General features: G+C 44.2%; 1 protein-coding gene and 1 long non-coding RNA gene across 2 annotated transcripts; one reads left to right on the forward strand and one right to left on the reverse strand.

The window, feature by feature from the left end:
* Window positions 1-1,450: 1,450 nt before the first annotated feature.
* Window positions 1,451-13,349, forward strand: LOC147352589 (uncharacterized). Its single transcript, XR_015146946.1, has 2 exons — window positions 1,451-1,622; window positions 13,021-13,349. It is a non-coding gene; the product is annotated as an uncharacterized LOC147352589 (long non-coding RNA).
* Window positions 13,078-20,336, reverse strand: LOC147352590 (C-C motif chemokine 3). Its single transcript, XM_086355618.1, has 4 exons — window positions 20,198-20,336; window positions 14,877-15,096; window positions 13,907-14,021; window positions 13,078-13,604 (listed from the first exon to the last, which is right to left on the reverse strand). The coding sequence occupies exons 2-4, from the start codon at window positions 15,046-15,048 to the stop codon at window positions 13,514-13,516; spliced, it is 378 nt and encodes a 125-aa protein (XP_086211744.1). The 5' UTR covers window positions 15,049-15,096; window positions 20,198-20,336; the 3' UTR covers window positions 13,078-13,513.
* Between the last annotated feature and the right edge of the window lie 289 nt (window positions 20,337-20,625).

Here is a 20,625-nt window from a genome sequence, read left to right on the forward strand (position 1 = left end):
CAGGAAGTTCCCCTGGAGAAGGAAATGGCAACACACTCCAGTATTCTTGCTTGGAGAATCCCATGGACAGAAGAGACTGGCAGGCTATAGTCCTTGGGGTCACAAAGAGTCAGACACGACCGAGCCACTGAACACACATGTTCTCTGCCCTTTTCTTTCTCTGTCTCCTTCTGGGACGCGTATAATGCACATGTGATTATGCTTGATGTTGCTCCAGAGGTCTCTTAAACTCTTCTCTTTATTCTTTTTTTCTGTTCATCCTCAGTGATTTCCACCACTCTCTTCCGGATGGCTGATTCATTCCTGTGTATCATTTAGTCTATTGCTGCTTCCTTTTAGTGTAGTTTTCATTTCAGCTATTGTATTCTTTATCTCTGGTTGTTCTTTACATTTTCTCTTTGGTAAAACTTCTAACTTCTCCCTCTGTTTGTCCCTTCTTCTCCTAAGCTCTTTGATCATCTTTACAATCATGACCTTGAACTATTTCTTGAGTAGATCAGCTATCTCCACTTCACTTTCTTCTTCTGAAATTGTATCTTGTTCCTTCATTTGGAATATGTTCCATTTTCACCTCATTTTGTCTACCTTGCTAATCTTATTTCCACGTATCTGGTAAGTTGGTTATGTTTCCTGACCTTGAAGAAGTGGCCTTTTGTAGATGTCCCAGGAGTCCCCATAGCACACCCGCTGTCGTCACTAGAGCTATGTTCTATAGGGATTTCCCCTATATGGGCTGCTTGGATCCTCCTGTTGTGGTGGGCTACCAGTCAGTAGCGGTGGTAGTCTAGCAGGCTTAGTTGGCTCCTGGTCTGTTGATTGCTAGGCCCTGCCTTGTGTAGAGGTTGACAGTCAGTTCTTGGTGGGGCCCAGTCATAGGGCACAGCCAAGTGTCAGGCTGGCTGGGGGACCCTGGTGTTAATGCTGGCTCACTCGTGGGAAAAGTTGGGGTGCAGGAGGTCCCCAGGCTGGTGCCCACCCACCAGTGGGTGAATTCAGATCCTAGGGCTAGTGGTTGCCCACAAGTGGACAGAGTTGGGTCCTCGGGTCTGGCTGCAGGTCCAAGAGTTCCAGAACTGGAGTCTGAGTGCTGGTGGGTGCAACTGAATTCTGACACAGCTGGCTGTGGGGTCTAGGGTATCCTGAGGCTCGTGTGGCCATGCTGGGGGCAGGGCCTGAGGCTGGTCAGTCCCCAGGCTGATGTTGGCCCACTGGTGGGTGAGGCTGGTGCTGAGTTTAGGGCCGGCTCTCTGGTGGGCGGGGCCAGGGCCCAGCTGGTCTGAGGTCTGGTGCTGGCCTGCTGGTGAGTGGGCTGGACCCACAGGCCCAGGGCTGAACCCACAGGCCCAGGGCTGAGGTTTTCCGGGGGCTTGTGTTAACCCATTGGTGGGTGAGACAGGTCTAGAACAGGCTTACTGGAGGGAGGGGCTGGGGATTCTGAGGCTATTGCCTGCCCACTGTGGGGTGGAGCTGGGTTCCGGGGTCTCTGGCTATAGGACTCTGGGGGTCCCAGACTTGGCGCCTGCTCACTGGTGTGTAGGGCTGGGTCCTGGGCCCTCTGGTGGGCAGGGCCATGTTCAGAGACGGCCATGTGCTCAGGCAGTCTTAAGGCAGCCTATCTGATGGTAAGTGGGACTGCATCCTTGCCCAGTTAGTAGCTTGGCCTGAGATGTCCCAGTACTGATGCCTATGGGCTGGTGGGTATGGATGGGGCTGGATCCTAAGGCTAATAGGCTGGAGGGAAGATTCCAAAATGTTACTTACCAGCAGCAGTCCAGGTAGAATGGACTCCCCCAAATGGCTGCTGCCAGCGTCTGTGTCCCCAGGGTGAGCTGCAGTTGCCTCCTGCGTCTCTGGGAGACTCTCCAAGATAAGCAGGTAGGTCTGCCTCAGGCTACTGTCAAAGGACTGCTTCTGCTCTGATCCTGAAACAGGTGAGACTTTTGTGTGCCAAAAAGAGTCTCCTTTAAAAGTGGAGACTCTATTTCCCACAGCTCTCTGGGACTCCCAAAAGTAAGCCCATGGGCCTTCAAAGACAAACATTCTGGGGTCTCATCTTCCCGGCCCAGGACCGCTGGCCAAGGAGCCTGAGGTGGGGCTCAGACCCTTCCCTCCTTGGGGAGAACCTCTGTAACTGTAATTCTCCTCCTGTTTGTGGGTTGTCCACCTGGGTGCCCATCTTGACTGTACCGTGACTCCTCCCTTCCTGTCTTGTCGTGGTTCCTTCTTTATATATATAGTTGTAGAAGATCTTTTTTGGTAAGTTCCAGTCTTTTTCATTGATAGGCGTTCTGTAAATAGTTGTAATTTTGGTGTTCCTGTGAGAGGAGGTGGGCACAAGGTCTTTTTAGTCCTCATCTTGCTGTGCTGTTCACTGTGGCTCTTTTCCTGTTTGCTGATGTGAAGTAGCTGCTCAGCTAGTTTTCAGGTCTTTTTGCAGAGGAAATTGTTCAATATGTACCTATAGATTCAGTGTGTCTGAGGGAAGCGGTACATTCAGGATCTCCCTAAGTCACCATCTTGGAATCTTAGGTTTGGTCTCTATCTCCCTCTGCAGGGAAGACAGCTAACTGAATGGCCTGCCTCTTGTTTCAGTTCTGTTTGGGGCTTCCTTGGTGGCTCAGATGGTAAAGAATCTTCCTGCAATGCAGGAGGTCTGAGTTCGATCCCTGGGTCAGGAAGATCCCCTGGAGAAGGGAGTGGCAACCCACTCCAGTATGCTTGACTGGAGAATCCCATGGACAGAGGAGCCTGGTGAGCTATAGTCCATGGGGTCCCAAAGAGTTGGACACGACTGAGTGATTACCACTTTCACTTTCAATCTGATATAAGAAGAGATTTTTCCTGGTCTAAGAAAAGATTTTTCCAGTGAGAGGCTAACTCTGTAAATCACCTATACAGTAGCAATGAGGTGACTTTACTACTCAGCTGATGACTGGGAAGCAACTGAGCCTGGATTCCGCCTCCTGTTGAAAACCCACTCAATTTTCCCAGTCCCACAATAGGACAAGCCCCCACCCCATCTTCTGGGTGTATAGAATTGTATAGAATAGAAATCTACAGCTCCTCCAGAAAGAAAAGCCCCTCTAAACAGATAGCCCAAGGCATTTTGAAAATCCACTGGGACGTCCTGTATTTCATTTGGTACCTCTGTACGTAGGGCTTTGGTGATGTGGTCTGACCTGAGCCAGGACCTGGAGGTCAACAGCAAAGGGCAGCAGGAGGACACCCACAAGAGGAGGCCTGGGAACAGAGGGCCATGGTGAGGGGGCAGTGAGGGCCAGAACTACTTGCTGTTGCCCCCTTCTGGGGGGCCAAGCGATGTCCCCTACTCTTAAGACCTAAGCCACGGGCTATGGGGAGATAGAAACTGGGGGTGACGAGAGAGGAAGTTATTAAGCACAGTGGTGCTTTGTTGACTTGTATATGCAAGAGGGGTCTTGGGTAACCACAGGGCTCAGGGTATTTGCAAGAATAGTTCAAGTGCTCACTTAATTTGGGCTGTTTACAGGGAAGTGGTTTCCACAGCGAGAGGAGGTGAGAGATGGGTGTCATCCTGGGACCACACTTAGTTGGTTCCTTCTCATTAGAAGCCCTGCAGTCATAGTTTCCCCCAGCAGAAACTTTTGTTATTCCACAGCTGTTCTCACGGCAAAGACGTGGCCTTTGCAGTGACTCCATGAGTCTCGAGCAGCACGCCTCACTTTAAACCACACCCAGGTAGACAGAGTTGCATGATCCCAAATTGGGCTGCAGGAATGATGAGAGGGTGGGACGCCTTTCAGACACTCACTAGTTCAAGAGAGGCTTATCAAGGGCCTCAATACGCACAAAGCAAAAACATGTTACGTATGTATGTATATGTTCAGTCACTCAGTCATGTCCGACTCTCTGTGGCCCCATGGACTGTAGCCTGCCAGGCTCCTCTATCCATGGAACTTTTCAGGCAAGAATACTGAAGTGGGTTGCCATTTCCTACTCCAGGGGATCTTCCTGACCCAGGGATCCAACCGCTTCTCTTGCATCTCCTGCATTGGTAGGTGAATTTCTTTACCACTAGCATCATCTGGGAATGGTGCTAACATACGTGCTGCTGCTGCTGCTGCTAAGTTGCTTCGGTCGTGTCCAACTCTGTGCAACCCCATAGACAGCAGCCCACCAGGCTCCCCCATCCCTGGGGTTCTCCAGGCAAGAACACTGGAATGGGTTGCCATTTCCTTCTCCAATGCATGAAAGTAAAAAGTGAAAGTGAAGTCACTCAGTCGTGTCCGACTCTTAGTGACCCCATGGACTACAGCCTTCCAAGCTCCTCCATCCATGGATTTTCCAGGCAAGAGTACTGGAGTGGGGTGCCATTGCCTTCTCGGGCTAACATACATAAGGAACCTTAAAATGATCTTAACCTTTGACCAAGATAATCCATGTTGAGGAATAAATTTCCTATGTAAACCCATTTAATTTTTTAAATTTACCAAGGCTAGATTTGTACCCCAGCATGTGATCTATGCTAGAGAACATTCCATGTGCACTTGAGAAAAAGGTGAAATCTAATATTTTGGGGTGAAAAGCTCTGTAGATATCAATTAGGTCCAACTGGTCCATTGTATCATGTAAAGCTTGTGTTTCCTTGCTAATTTTTTGTTTGGTTGATCTGTCCATAGGTGTGAGTGGGGTTTTAAAGTCGCCAACAATTATTGTGTTACTGTTAATTTCTCTTTTGATTCATGTTGATGGATGGCAAAAAAAAAAAAAAAATCACAATATTGCAAAGTAAATTATCCTCCAGTTAAAATAAATTAATTAATTTAAAAAATGAAAACATACATTTAAATATGGAAAAAAAGTTTATGCATAAGAATATTTTGTCCCCAGCATATTGAGAACAATTTAAAATTAGACCTAGTCAGAAAGAGAAAAATATCCTACATTAATGCATATATATGGAAGCTAGAAAAATAGTACTGATGAACCTATTTGCAGGGCAGGAATATGGACACAGAGGTAGAGAATGGACTGTGGACACAGCAGAGAAAGGAGAGGGGGGGACGAATTGAGAGAATAGCACTGACATATACGCACTACGGTGTGTGAAATCGCTAACTAGTGAGAAGATGCTGAGTAGCACAGGGAGCTCAGCCTGGTGCTCTGTGACGACCTGAGGGGTGAGACGGGGGCGGGGCAGGAAGGAGGCTGAAGAGGGAGGGGATGTATGTACACTTACGGCTGATTCACATTGTCGTAAGGCAGAAACCACTGCAGCGCTGTAAAGCAACTATCACCAATTAAAAATAAATTTTAAAAAAAGTTTGAAAGGAGAAAAAGAAAAATAGACCTAATTTAAATTGTTTACAATATGAAAATGGTAAAGAAAATTATGGTATCTTCACTTGGTTTGCTATTAGGCAACCTTTTCAAACAATATGATGACATGGGAAATACTTACATTCTAATGATGAGCTTAAAAAAAAAAATCCAAGATGAAGATTGACCCATTTTGGGACTGGGGAGGTGGTCAGCTCCATTTAGTATTTTTTGTGGATACTGTTCCCAGGAAAAAGGGAGAATAGAAGGAGCAAGGATAGTGTGTCTCCCGTCATCTACCCTTGGTCGATTTAATAATAAAGGGTTCTCCTCTCTTCCTCAATATGGGCAGTTTCAGTAATGATGACTCACTATTCTGAGAGTTCTCTTGATTGCCACCTTCCCCCATCTTCTGCTTTTACAAAGCAGGGTGGGTAGTGTTTGTGGCGGGACCAGTTCTAACCCTCTTAGCATGTTCTGGAATGAACACTAGGCCTATTTTGGGGTTGTGACTTTGCCACCATGAAGAGCTTAATGTCTCAGATTTGGGTAATAGTCATTTACAGAGCAACAGGAAATACACAAATCAGCATCTTCTTGAAAATTAAGTCATTCTGGAGGGGGAAGACTAACAGTTTATTATCTAGACAGCAAAGGAAAAACATATTTATCACACCTTAAGTGTTAGTGTTGTTATCTCAAGAAAGAGAAAAAAAAAGACAGGAAAAAGACAAAAGACATGTTTTTCCTGACCATCATCTACTCTACGTCCTTCTTGATATCAGAAACCCACAATTCCTTTGGGAAGCCACTCTATCGCAAAGTTCTCAGATTTTAAGTTTATGTGAAATTCATCTAACCACAATCCAGGATATGGTTTTTCCAGTAGTCATGTATGGATATGAGAGTTGGGCCATAAAGAAGGCTGAGCACCAAAGAATTAATGCTTTTGAATTGTGGTCCTGGAGAAGACTCTTGAGAGTCCCTTGGACTGCAAGGAGATTCAACTAGTCAACGCTAAAGGAAATCAGTCCTGAACATTCATTGGAAGGACTGATGTTGAAGCTGAAACTCCAATACTTTGACCACCTAATGTGAAGATCAGACTCATTAAAAAGGACCCTGATGCTGGGAAAGATTGAGGACAGGAGAAGCAGGCAACAGAGGATGAGATGGTTGAATGCCATCATCGACTCAATGGACATGAGTTTAAGCAAACTCCTAGAGATAGTGAAGGACAGGGAAGCCTGGTGTGCTGCAGTCCTTGGGATTGCAGAGTCGGACATGAGTTAGTGACTGAACAATAACAACCTTAATTAGCTTAAGCAGATCAATGAAATGCATCCCCTCAGCCACAGCAACTGGTTAGGAGTTGGACTTCTGACATGTCAGTCAAATCCAAGAGAACCCAGTGACTTTTTTCCAGTGAAGACACAGCCTCTTTCTTCCCTGAAGAAAATGAACTAGAATTCATGTAACATGATGACCTAGAGAGGTGGAATGGGGGAGTGGGTTGGAGGGAGGCTTAAGAGGGAGGGGATATATGTATGTGCTCTGCTGTGCTGTGCTTAGTTGCTCAGTTGTGTCCAACTCTTTGTGACCCCAGGAGCCTGCCAGGCTCCTCAGTCCATGGGGATTCTCCAGGCAAGAATACTGGAGTGGGTTGCCATTTCCTCCTCTAGGGGATCTTTCTGACTCAGGGATCCAACCGTGTCTCTTACGTCTCTTGCTTTGGCAGGCAGGTTGTTTACCTCTAGTGCCAAGTGGGAAGCCCAGAAAGGGCTTTAAAACCCGACAACTGTTGTCAGTAATCTGGAGTCTCAAAGGGCTGTGAATGCAGATATTTATTTCTACTTCAATCTAAAATCAATGTGAATAGACTGTTATATTTAAAGTGGATAATTAACAAGGACGTACTGCGTAGCACAGAGAACTCTGCTCAGTGTTTTGTGGCAGCTTGGATGGGAAAGGAATTTGGGGAGAACGAATACATTAGTCACTCTGCTGACTCTAGTACACCTGAAACTATCACAATATTATTAACAGGCTTTACCCCAATGCAAAATAAGAAGTTTTAAAAAAAGTTAATGTGAATAGAGACAAGGAGATGAGAGACTTAACAGGAGAGCAACCTGGGCTCTGACTGGGTCCTAAGTCCCCCTCCTCACCTCTCCTGTGAAATATTTGCTTATTTGAAGTAGACAATCACCTGCTTGTAAAGGAGCAGGTAAGAGGTAGCTTTGGGCATCAAATATTCATCACTTCTGCATGTTGCCCCATCTCTGCAGGGGCCAAGATAGAAGCAGAGGTCTCCCAGCCCATGGCTAGAGGTAGGGGTGTAAGGGGTGACTGTGGTTTTGAAGGCCGTGCTAGGAGACACACGTTCTCAACCCTAGATAAACTGCAAGATATATGACTAGACAAGCTCTGTCTTTTGGGTTATCAAGCTCATGGAATTGATCGGAAGCAAAGAGATCAGAAGCCTGCTGTTACTAGAAGGGTGTTACTTGCCAGAGAAACTACAAGATCACTCCAAAATAGCTGTAAGCTGCTCAACACCTAGGACAAACTCTAGGCTCCTAACTCACATGGTCAAGAAGTTGGCTGCCCCCCGGGAAAGGGCTTCTCCTCAGCACGCGTGTGTGTCCAAGGAGGACAGTCCCCAGGGAGGTCAACCAGAAAGACCGACCAAGGACCTCAGTCAAGCCTTGGACTCTGAAATGCCCTATACGTTAGTTAGCAGTGCAGTTCCCATGCTCTCCGTTCTCCTTGCTCTCACACTCTTTGTTCACAACACTTGTATTGAGGGGGTAGTGGGCACAATTGTGCTTCTGTTTGCCTTTGGGCTTCCAGACCGTGAGAAGCAGTTCAGCATAAATGAGCAGATTTTGTTTGTCCTAAGATGCTGGAAACCAACAGAAAAGAAATGGTGACACCTCCACTGCTTCTTTGGGGACAAAGCTCTTCCTCCCATTCTCCTGATAGAATCTTCACACTTGTCATGGGTTGACCGGTGCGGTTTTAGGGGAACGGGGCATTTCTTAAAGGAAGGGGATTGTAAAACGCTTTTGGGAAGAAGCTCCATGTGTGTGTACATGTATGTGTGTGTGTGTGTGTGTGTGTGTGATAGGAAAGCCTTGGGTGAAAGGACTTGTTCCTTGCTTTGTTCTCATTTGATGAAAGCCATTATGAGGACTTCCCTGGTGATACAGTGGATAAGAATCCACTTGTCAAAATAAGGGACATAGGTTTGATCCCTGGTCCAGGAAGATTTCACACGCCACAGAGCAACTGAGCCCATGGGCCACAACTCCTGAAGCCTGTGCGCCTAGACCTGTGCTCTGCAACTGCAATGAGAAGCCTGTGCACGGCAACGAAGAGTAGCCCCCACTTGCTGCACCTAGGGAAAAGCCGGCAGGCAGCAATGAAGACCCAGTGCAACCCAAATAAATAAATAAATACATTAATTGAAGAGACGCGTGTACCCCAATGTTCATCGCAGCACTGTTTATAATAGCCAGGACAGGGAAGCAACCTAGATGTCCATCAGCAGATGAATGGGTAAGAAAGCTGTGGTACATATACACAATGGAATATTACTCAGCCATTAAAAAGAATACATTTGAATCAGTTCTAATGAGGTGGATGAAACTGGAGCCTATTATACAGAGTGAAGTAAGCCAGAAAGAAAAACGCCAATACAGTATACTAACGAATATATATGGAATTTAGAAAGATGGTAACGATAACCCTGTATGCGAGACAGCAAAAGAGACACAGATGTATAGAACAGTCTTTTGGACTCTGTGGGAGAGGGAGAGGGTGGGATGATTTGGGAGAATGGCATTGAAACATGTATAATATCATATAAGAAACGAATTGCCAGTCCAGGTTTGATGCATGATACTGGATGCTTGGGGCTGGTGCACTGGACGACCCAGAGGGATGGTACGGGAAGGGAGGTGGGAGGGGGGTGAGGATGGGGAACACGTGTACACCCGTGGTGGATTCATGTTGATGTATGGCAAAACCAATACAATATTGTAAAGTAATTAACCTCCCATTAAAATAAATAAATTTATATTAAAAAAATAAATACATTAATTAATTAAAAAAAAAGACTTTATGACATCAAGACTGTGAGCTCAGCTGAGCTCTGTTTTCTTCATGCCAACTTAGAGCCCCAGCCAGAAAGTAGTTTTGATAGATGGAATATCATCCATCAAAGGGTAGCTTTGATGATCTCAACTTTGATGATCAAAGTTGAGAATGGAAAGGTGAGCAATACATGTTTATCAAAAAGTAAACCAAATTTAAAATGACAGACTTGTGGTCCAGTGGTTAAGACTTTGCCTTTAGTACAGGAGTGTGGGTTCATTCGATCCCTGGTCAAGAAGTTGAGATCCCCCATGTCTCATAGCCATAAAACCAAAACATAAAACAGAAGCAATTTGTAACAAATGAAATAAAAACTTTAAAATAAAAATTTCTACATTAAAAAAGTACAGAAAATAGTCTCTATTCCTTTAAAGAAAAAAGAATAAAAATTCCATTTCCTCTAAGAAACCACCATAGTTAGCTATTTGATATGTATCTTTCCAAATATGCCTTTGCAAATATGTGTTTATAGTTGTTGAAAGTAAAAATAATATTGCTGTATATGTGTAGTTCTGTAGAACATGTGTAGAGTATCCTTGCATTTACTAGAGGTAAACAGATATCTTTTGCACCTAATATTATGGACAATTTCCACAGATATAGATGTGTGTTATCTTTTTTACCAACCACTGAATATTGCATTGGTGGACACCTCATTTCTCTACTGATTTTATCTTCTGATTGTTTAAGTGCTTGTTTCCATTTGTTTGATGTTTGTAAACCATGCTGCAAAGAATATCGTTGTGTCTATATATTCCTGACCTCTGGTTGTGTTGCTTCAAAACAGATTCTTAGAAATGGAATCAGCGCAAACAATATTTTGGTCCAACAGGATAGGCATCTTAATGTTTGCATATTGAAAAGCAGAGACATTACTTTGCCAACAAAGGTCCGTCTAGTCAAGGCTATGGTTTTTCCAGTGGTCATGTATGGATGTGAGAGTTGGACTGTGAAGAAGGCTGAGCGCCGAAGAATTGATACTTTTGAACTGTGGTGTTGGAGAAGACTCTTGAGAGTCCCTTGGACTGCAAGGAGATCCAACCAGTCCATTCTGAAGGAGAGCAGCCCTGGGATTTCTTTGGAGGGAATGATGCTGAAGCTGAAACTCCAGTACTTTGGCCACCTCATGTGAAGAGTTGACTCATTGGAAAAGACTCTGATTCTGGGAGGGATTGGGGGCAGGAGGAGAAGGGGACGACAGAGGATGAGATGGCTGGATGGCATCACTGACTCGATGGACGTGAGTCTGGGTGAACTCTGGGGGTTGGTGATGGACAGGGAGGCCTGGCGTGCTGCAATTCACGGGGTCGCAAAAGAATCGGACACGACTGAGCGACTGAACTGAATTGAATGTTGAATTGTACTCTAAAGAGTTTGATCACTACAAATCTAAACTAATTTGGGTATGAAAATTAGATTATTTTCAACAAAATGAAATAATTGTGGTTCATAAAAGTTAATATCTGTTTGATTTTCGTACAAGTCTTCTGAATTTCTCTTTCTTCTACAAACAGGACTCTAACTATAAAACAGGCAATCTATTAAATAACCGAGCTTTCACAGTAAACCTATAAACAGAATCCTGTTCCACATGTAGGCTGGTTGTCTTTTCCTTCTCTAACATTAATCATTTATTTTGTGGAGCACGGATTCTAGGAAAAGAATGTACACTATATCTGTTACCTTATGCAGATATACAGCACATTTGGAAAAGAGAGGTGAATTCTAGTGACTATTTCAGTGGTTCTCAGCTGTTAACATTCATGTGGAATGGTTGATAAGCTTGGTAGAATATCAACTCTCAGGGACATACCTGGAAAATTCTGATGTAAGGGGCTTAAACAATCATTGCTTGCGACTTGAATACAGGTGAATTGCATTTGGGGAAATAACCTGGTTGGTGATGAAGAGCAAAGTCTCTCGTTATGTCAGAATCTAGCTTCAGAACTCAATGGTGCTGTTTGTTCACTTGCTGTGTGATCTTGTCCAAGTTGCTTAACCTCTCTGACCCCACAGCCTCAGTTTACTGTTCCATCAAATGATAATTTAATAGCATTTAGACTATATTATTTCACTGTGAGGATCAAATGAACACAGCAGAAAAAGCCCTCAGCCTGGAGTAAATCTCATGTTAGCTGTTGTTATTAAGAAAGTTTGATTTATCATAAATATATACTACAGATACTCTTCTTAATGGTATCCATTATGATTTGATACATAAAATACTCACAATTTCAGTGTTCTGGAAATGTGAGACACACATTCCAGTGTGTTAACTGAAAAAAAATGGACAGTCTAAAAGTTGAGAGTTAAGATTTATTGGTGGGCAAAACTGAGCACTTAAGCCCAGGACGCAGTATCTCAGATAACTTGGAGAGACTGCTCTGTAGAGGCAAGGTGAGGAGCCAGGATAGACATAAAGGAGTTTTTGCAAAGAAGACCAGGTAGCTGGGACATCCAAAGATTCCTGCTAATTAAAGAAAACCAGATATCTCAAGTTAAGGAATTTAGCCCTTTTGTACATATGGGGAGAGGCAAGAGGGTGGGGTCACTGAAATATTCCTGTGATGTACACCTCTGCTGTCTGAGTGTCTTCAAGGTGAACTGTTGGGGTGACTGTAGTGGTTGACGGCTAGATGCTGGGCATCCTGTTTCTATCCTGAGTTCCCTCAGGGCTCACTGTCAGGGCAGCTGTAAAGTGATGGCTTGATGTTTGCAGCATCCTTCCTTTATCCATATGGCAGTCACCATTGTTCAATCACAACTGTCAAACGGAGTAGCTGTATGGCATGTAGCCCCCTCTTCATCTTTCTCAAGTTCCCTCCATTTCCCATCTTCCTATTCTTTAACTTACTATGTCTTTCAACCAGTGATTCTTTTTTTAAAACTTATTTTTAATTGGAGTATAGTTGATTTACCATGCTGTGTTAGTTTCTGCTGTACAGCAAAGTGAAATAGCCACACATATACACATATCCAGGCTTCCCAGGGGGTGCTAGCCATAAAGAATCTGCCTGCAATGCAGGAGCCACAGAAGATGCGGGTTCGATCCCTGGGTCAGGAAGATTCCCCTGGAGGAGGGCACAGCAACCTACTCCAGTATTCTTGCCTGGAAAATCCCATGTACAGAGGAGCCTGATGGGTCCATAGGTTCTAAAGAGCCAGATACAGGTCATTACAGAGCACAAAATAAAAGTTCTCTGTGCTATACAGTAGGATCTTACTAGTTATCTTTTATATATAGTAGTATGTATTTCAGAGAAGGCAATGGCAACCCACTCCAGTACTCTTGCCGAGAGAATCCCAGGGTCGGTGGAGCCTGATGGGTTGCCATCTATGGGATCGCACAGAGTCGGACACAACTGAAGAGACTTAGCAGCAGCAGCAGCAGCCGTATGTATTTATCAATACCAATCTCCCAGTTTATCCCCTACCCCTTTTCCCCTTGGTAATCATGTTTGTTTTCTGTATCTGTGACTCAGTTCATGTTTTGTAATTGGTTCATGTGTACCATATTTTTTAGATTCCGTATATAAATGATATCATATGATGTTTGTCTTTCAGAGAAAGTCAACCAGTCATTCGGATTTGCCAGATAAACAAAACCAAACTCGAAGCTAGTTTACTTTCCGAAGGAGCATCTTTATTATTTCGCTGGGCTGAACACAACACTGAACAGAAACCTCCAGTACACAGTGTCGGTCTTGCGGCATTGGCGCCATCTCCTCCTCTAACAAGCTGGCGACAGTCGCTCAACTGTCTCCACAGTGCAAGTGAAGGTGGGGCGGGAAGGCTGGTGAAAAGGTATCTCGGGACCTCTTGGAGCAAACAGTCCCAGACCCCAGTGGGGCATTGAAATTAAATTACAAATATTAAATAGTATATATAAATAAGTTGCAATTTCAGTTAGGGACGAGTCCCAGAGTGTGGCTGTTTGACAACAACCAGCGCACAGGAGAGGTAGCTATGGAGGCGACAGGGGTGCTCCCAAGGCTCAGACCCCCGCTGCTCAGTCAGGCCCCTGAGGTCACTTCGTTCCTCAAAGCTTCCAGGCCACTCAGGGATTCAGCTCCAGGTCGGTGATGTATTCCTGGACCCAGTCCTCAGTGGGGTTGGCACAGACCTGCCGGCCTTTTTTGGTCTGGAAGCTGTGGAGAGGAGTGGAAGGATTACACACTGCGGAATGCAGTAGGGGGAGGCGATCCTGGGGGCCCGCTCACCCCCAACTCTCTGTTCTGAGCAGCTCAGCCCTCCCAGACTCTGTAAGCCTGGCCAGGTCAGGTCACTCCTCAGAGACACAGGTCCTATATATTTGATAAGCCCTGGAGGGCTGGGCCTTCCACGATGGCTCCCTTGACCTGTCTGTGCCTTTGGGTGCTGACCCCCACCCCTACTCCCCACCCCCAAATCCCCCATCTCCCCAGAGGCGGGCAGGAAGACTGGCACTTACATGACGCCAGGCTTGGAGCACTGGCTGCTGGTCTCAAAATAGTCAGCTACGATTTTGCGAGAAAGCTGCCGGGCGACATAGGAGAAGCAGCAGGCCGTTGGGGTGTCAGCGCCAACTGTGGAGGAAGGGACAGATTGAGCCTGAGTCATAGTTCAGATGAAAAGGCAAGACCCGTGATCTGTGAGAGTGTGAAGAAGACTCACAGGAAGAGAAACAGCCCCACTCAGGGTGCAGACTGGGAGACCAGTCATTGGGAGGTGCTGGGGATTTTTGCCTAGAAATTTCCCTGTCTCTGTCCTTTATTTCTGTCTGAACACTTCTTCCTTTTTGACTCTTCACTGTGGGCTCTCTCTTATCACATCTCCCTTCAGGAATTTGTGTCTGGGTCAGAAAATCATTAGCCTTTGGCTCAGTGGTAAAGAACCCGCCTGCCAATGTAGGAAACACAAGAGATGCGAGTTCAATCCCTGGGTCGGGAAGATCCTCTGGAAAAGGAAATGGCACCCCACTTTGGTATTTTTTGCCTGGGAAATGCCAGGACAGAGGAGCCTGGTGGGCTACAGTCTACAGGGTCACAAAAAAATCAGACACCACTTAATGACTAAATAAGAAGTCACATCCCAGCAAAAGAAAAAAGCTTGGCTGTCTCTCATAAGACATCCAAAGGACAAATTCTTGCGGAGACCTAGGAAGGGTTAGTGGAAAACTAACACCACTGGGCAGTAACCAGATTTGGACTCTGCCTTTTACAAACTCATTTGTTTAGGTCTCAGTTTTGCCATCTGTAAAATGGGACTATAACTCCCTCACCCTGGCTCTAGATCTGAGGTTCCCTTTAAAAAGATTAAAAATCTTGAAGAGAACAGCCAAGATGTTTTGCAACCCTTAAAGAGGTTCTCTGTTTTCTCTTGGGGGCTCTCAAGGCCACAAGATTGGCATGGGGCCCCCCTCAGCTACTACCCAGACTCACATGGTGCCGAGAAGACCTGGCTGCAGAGGGCCATGGCGCAGAGGAGAATGGCGAGAGCAGCCACGGGCGCCTTCATGATGCTGCGAGACGGAGTGTGGGCTTGAGCGTCAGTGGAGCCGAGGTGGGACTCGGTGCTTGCTGCTGCCTCTGTCCTTCTGCAGTGGGAGACCATCTCCCTGGCTCTTTATAAAGGCAGCCCTGGCAGATGGGGAAGTGGAATCTGGGGGTGAGGAGGGAAAATTTTAAGCATAGCGGTGCTTTCACGCGGAGTGTTGCACAACTCAGGGTCCCCGACAACCACAGGGCTTCAGGATATCCAAGAATAGCTTCTCTCTGCTATAAGTGTCAGCCCGCAACACATGACTTATTCTGGTTTCATGTGAGGAAATGGTTTCCCCTGTGAGCGTCTGGAGAGGGGTATATGTCCACCCAGGGCTATTCCTGTCTGGTCCCTGCCTCTAACACATTCTGTATCCCAGACTTTTCCACAGAACTGAGAGTGCTGTGCTTCTTCAGTTGCTCTAACCACACGAATAGGGCAGGCGCGATGTTGCCCGGGACGGTGGCCCAAGCCTCCTTTGGATGGAAGGAACTGAATTAAGGAATTCCCGCCAGAGGACCAGGAAGCCTGAGGTCATGTTTCTGTCATTTGCCCATTCATCAAACAGTCACCAAGTGACCAGGGCCACTGGGTTAAATGCTAGTTGAAAATCATAAAGAGAAATTAGATGTGGGTGTTGTTAATATGTCAGGAGCCTAAAAATATTTATGCCCACTAATCTAGAGACCACATTTCTAAGAAAGAGTTCTGAAGAAACAAGCCCAAATACGGAGGTGTCTTCAGAGAGGAAGGTGCTGACCCCAGCGTCACAACTTGAAATAAAGAAATATAAATTTTTCCCTATCAGGGGATGATAAAGTAAGTTAGGCTATACCCACTGTAATGTTTCTTATTAAACCATTAAACTAAATGAAGTAGCAAAAATATAATCAAAACCTCAGTTGTCAAAAAGTAAGATTAAAAAATGTACTAATTGTATTAAATGTACTAATTGTACATTAGTACTAAATGTACTAATTATATACAGAATCATACAAATATATATGTGTACATACACATACTGGTATTAGTATATGTGTATTATACATATTAATTGTAATACACATTAATTGTATTAATATACTAATTGTACATTAGTATTAAATGTACTAATTGTATACAGAATTACTTCCCTGGTGGCTCAGACGGTAAAGCATCTGTCTACAATGCGGAGACCTGGGTTCGATCCCTGGGTTGGGAAGATCCCCTGGAGAAGGAAATGGAAATCCACTCCAGGACTATTGCCTGGAAAATCCCATGGACAGAGGAGCCTGGTAGGCTACAGTCCATGGGGTCGCAAAGAATTGGACATGACTGAGGAACTTCACTGTTCACTATATATGCGTACATACACATATATGGTAAATAGTGTAACCAAATATGTGTGTGTGCAAATACACACATAAATATGATCTAGGAATGGAAAAAATAAAAAGCATTAGAAATAAATGCTCAAAGCATCAATAGTACTTATAGTTGTGTGACAGATGAATGGATGATTAATTTTGTTTTCCTCTTTTTCTGGAATTTTCTCATTGTTTTGTACTAAAAATGTATTACCTTCCTGGCCAGCCCACACATTTATGGACACATTCTGTCTTAAAGCATTTACAATACAACCAGTTGGAAAGCAGATTGTTGTCAGTGGTTCAACTTAAAAGAATTTTTGGATGAATACACTAAGGTTTCTTCCGAATACCTTTGCTGAAATGAAGTCTTGATTTCCATTTCTCTGAATTATTTTGAGGAACATCGTGCTCATGCTAAGTCGCTTCAGCCTTGTCCGTCTCTTTGAAGGGGGTTTCTTTACTACTAGCACCACTTGGGAAGCCCTTCAGGAACATAAGTCTGAATTTGGCATTACTTGAGGAACATAAGTAATGCCCAATTCAGGGCAGTTTTCCTTTCCTATTCTTTTCAACTCATAATTTCAATGGTGTGAAAGGGCCTACTTTCTCAGCCAGACATATATTTTCTTTTCTGTCTTTTATTATTTTATTATTATCAGTGGGCATAGGCCACCTCTGGTGGTTCAGATGGTAAAGAATCTGTCTGCAACACAGGAGATGCAGGAGACACAGGTTCGATTCCTGGGTCGGGAAGATTCCCCTGGAGCGGAGATGACTGAAACAGCTGAGCACACACGCATACACATAAAATGGATAACTAGTGGGTACTTACTGTATAAATCACATTTTTACATTGAAAAATAGATTTAGTTCTTTCCAATGATCTTTTGAAAAACGTTACTGATATAATTGCTTTACAATGTTGTGTTAATTTCTGCTGTATGGCAAAGTGACTCGGTTATACATACGCTGTTCTTTAGCTGCTAAGTTCTGCTCGACTCTTTTGTGATCTCACGGACTGTAAGCCCGCCAGGCTCATCTGTCCATGGAAATTCCCAGGCAAGAATACTGGAGTGGGTTGCCATTTTCTTTTCCAGGGGATCTTTCCGACCCAAGGATCAGACCCACATCTCCTGCTTGGTAGGCAGATTCTTTACCACTGAGCCACCTGGTAAGCTCCACTGATACAGACGTGTATATTGTTGTTGTTTAGTCACTCAGTTATTATGTCCAACTCTTTGCATAGACTGTAGCATAGTCTTCCCTGTCCTTCACCATCTCCCAGAACTTGCTCAGACTCGTGTCCATTGAGTTGGTGATGCCATCCAACCATCTTGTCCCCTGTCATCCCCTTCTCCTGCCTTCAATCATTCCCAGCATCAGGGTCTTTTCTGATGAGTCAGTTCTTCACATCAGGTAGCCAAACTATTGGAGCTTCAGCCTCAGCATCAGTCCCTCCAATGACTATTAAGGATTGATTTCCTTTAGAATTGACTAGTTTGATCTCCTTGCTGTCCAAGGGACTCTCAAAAGTCTTCTCCAACACCACAGTTGAAAAGCATCAATTCTTCAGCGCTCAGCCTTATTTATGGCCCAACTCTCACATCCATATATGACTACTGGAAAAAAAATAGCTTTGACTATACAGACCTTTGACAGCAAAGTAATGTTTCTGCTTTTTAATATGCTGTCTAAGTTTGTGATAGCTTTTCTTCCAAGGAGCAAGCATCTTTTACTTTCATAGCTGTAGTCACCATCTGAAGTGATTTTAGAGCCCCCCAAAATAAAGTCTGTCACTGTTTCCATTGTTTCCCCATCTATTTGTCATGAAGTGATGGGACTGGATGCCATGATGTTAGTTTTTTGAATGCTGAGTTTTAAGCCAGATTTTTACTCTCCTCTTCCACTTTCATTAAGGGGCTCTTTAGTTCTTCTTCACTTTCTGCCATAATGGTGGTGTCATCTGCATATCTGAGGTTATTGATATTTCTCCCAGCAATCTTGATTCCAGCTTGTGCTTCATCCAGCACAGCATTTCGCATGATGTACTTTGCATCTAAGTTAAATAAGCAGGGTGACAATATACAGACTTGACATACTCCTTTCTCAATTTGGAACCAGTCCATTGTTCCATGTCTTGTTCTAATTGTTGCTTCTTGACCTGCATACAGGTTTCTCAGGAGGCCAGTAAGGTGGTCTGCTATTCCCATCTCTTTAAGAATTTTCCAGTTTGCTGTGATCCACACAGTCAAAGGCTTTAGCATAGTCAATGAAGCAGAAGTAGTTTTTCTGGAATTCTCTTGCTTTTTCTATGATCCAACAGATGTTGACAATTTGATCTCTGGTTCCTCTGCCTTTTCTAAATCCAGCTTGAACATCTGGAAGTTCACAGTTCACGTATTGCTGAAGCCTGGCTTGGAGGATTTTAAGCATTACTTTACTAATGTATGAGATGTGTGCAACTGTGCAATAATTTGAACATTCTTTGGTGTTGCCTTTCTTTGGGATTGGAATGAAAACTGACCTTTTCCAGTCCTGTGTCCACTGCTGAGGTTTCCAAATTTGCCAACATATTGAGTGTGGCACTTTAACAGCATCATCTTTTGGGATTTGAAATAGCTCAGCTGGAATTCCATCACCTCCACTAGCTTTATTCATAGTGATACTTCCTAAGGCCCACTTGACTTCCCATTCCAGGACAGCTGGCTCTAGGTGAATGATCACACCATCGTGGTTATCTGGCTCATGAAGATCTTTTTTGTACAGTTCTTCTGTGTATTCTTGCCACCTCTTCTTAATATCTTCTGCTTCTGTTAAGTCCATGCCATTTCTGTCCTATATAGTGCCCATCTTTGCATTGGTATCTCTAATTTTCCTGAAGAGATTTCTAGTTTTTCCCATTCTATTTCTCTCCTCTATTTCTTTGCACTGATCACTGAGGAAGGCTTTCTTATCTCTCCTTGCTATTCTTTGTAACTCTCCATTCAGATTGGGTGTATCTTTTCTTTTCTCCTTTGCCTTTCACTTTTCTTCTTTTCTCAACTATTTTTAAGGCCTCCTCTGACAACCATTTTGCCTTTTTGCATTTCTTTTTCTTGGTGATGTTTTTGATCACCAACTCCTATAGAATGTTATGAACCCCCATCCATAGCTCTTCAGGCACTCTATCAAATCTAATCCCTTGTATCTATTTGTTACTTCCACTGTAAAATCATAAGGAATTTGATTTAGGTCATACCTGAATGGCCTAGTGGTTTTCCCTACTTTCTTGAATTTAAGTCTGAATTTTGCAATAACAAGTTCATGATCTGAGCAATAGTCAGCTCCTGATCTTGTTTTTGCTGACTATATATACAAATATATATGTGCATATATAGCATACATACTATATATATATATGTTCTTTTAAATTATGGTTTATATTTTCTAACAATCTTTATCCTCTAGATGCCCCCAGTCCAATAGGAGCAGGTAGAGTATAAACAGGCAACCATAGCACTTAGCAGAAAGCACTAAAATTCTTAGGAGATAAATAGAAGAAAGCTCAGAACAAGAGGAGGAGGCAGTCATAGGCTTCCTTGAGAGGACAGGGAAAGGTGTCCCAGAAGGGATAGAACTATTGGTCTTGAAAGTGACACAGGATTTCAACATACAGACAGTGTGGCAATAGATGACTTGACCAGCTGATACAGAGTCACAGGTGTGAGATTGCTGCATCAGAGAGAGAAGTGGGTTGTTCTGATTCAGCTGCAGGATGGAGGAGCAAATAAGAGCGAAGAAGTTAAATTTGGGCCAGTCCAAGAGGGCTTTGAATTGTCCCAAAGGAGCTAGAATAATGGAGGAAATAAGACATAAGCCAAGTGAGACCACACCTTAGGAATTCTGTCCTTCCTTTGTCTGTACAGTTACTTCTCTTAAAACACATGAGCCGTGTTTCCATCCATCTCTATGATTCTTGATGCTGGTCCTGAGGGAGGTGAAGCAAAGGCAAGATTTGGGGCAATAGCAGATTTCACTGGGGCTGTAGCATTCAGCTGTCTTTCTTGGTTACTGTCAATTAAAAACAAATGGAGTCTATCACCTGCTTCATTGGAAACCTACTCATAGCCAATGCCTCCTCCTCACACCCACCCCGCTCTGCTCCAGTCCTCAATCAATTCCTCGAATTGCATTCCCTTCTTTACTCTTCAGGGAACCCCCTTCACACTCGTGATTCAGTTTCTGCAAGTGGATGAATTTGAGTTGAGGAGGGTGAGAAGGAGGAAATGGAAACTGCTGAATCAATCACATTTCTGATAAC

Source organism: Bos grunniens, chromosome 19, assembly GCF_055505025.1.
Source record: "Bos grunniens cultivar Pamir isolate PY7600 chromosome 19, Bosgru_T2T1.0, whole genome shotgun sequence".
Classification (NCBI taxonomy): Eukaryota; Metazoa; Chordata; class Mammalia; order Artiodactyla; family Bovidae; genus Bos; species Bos grunniens.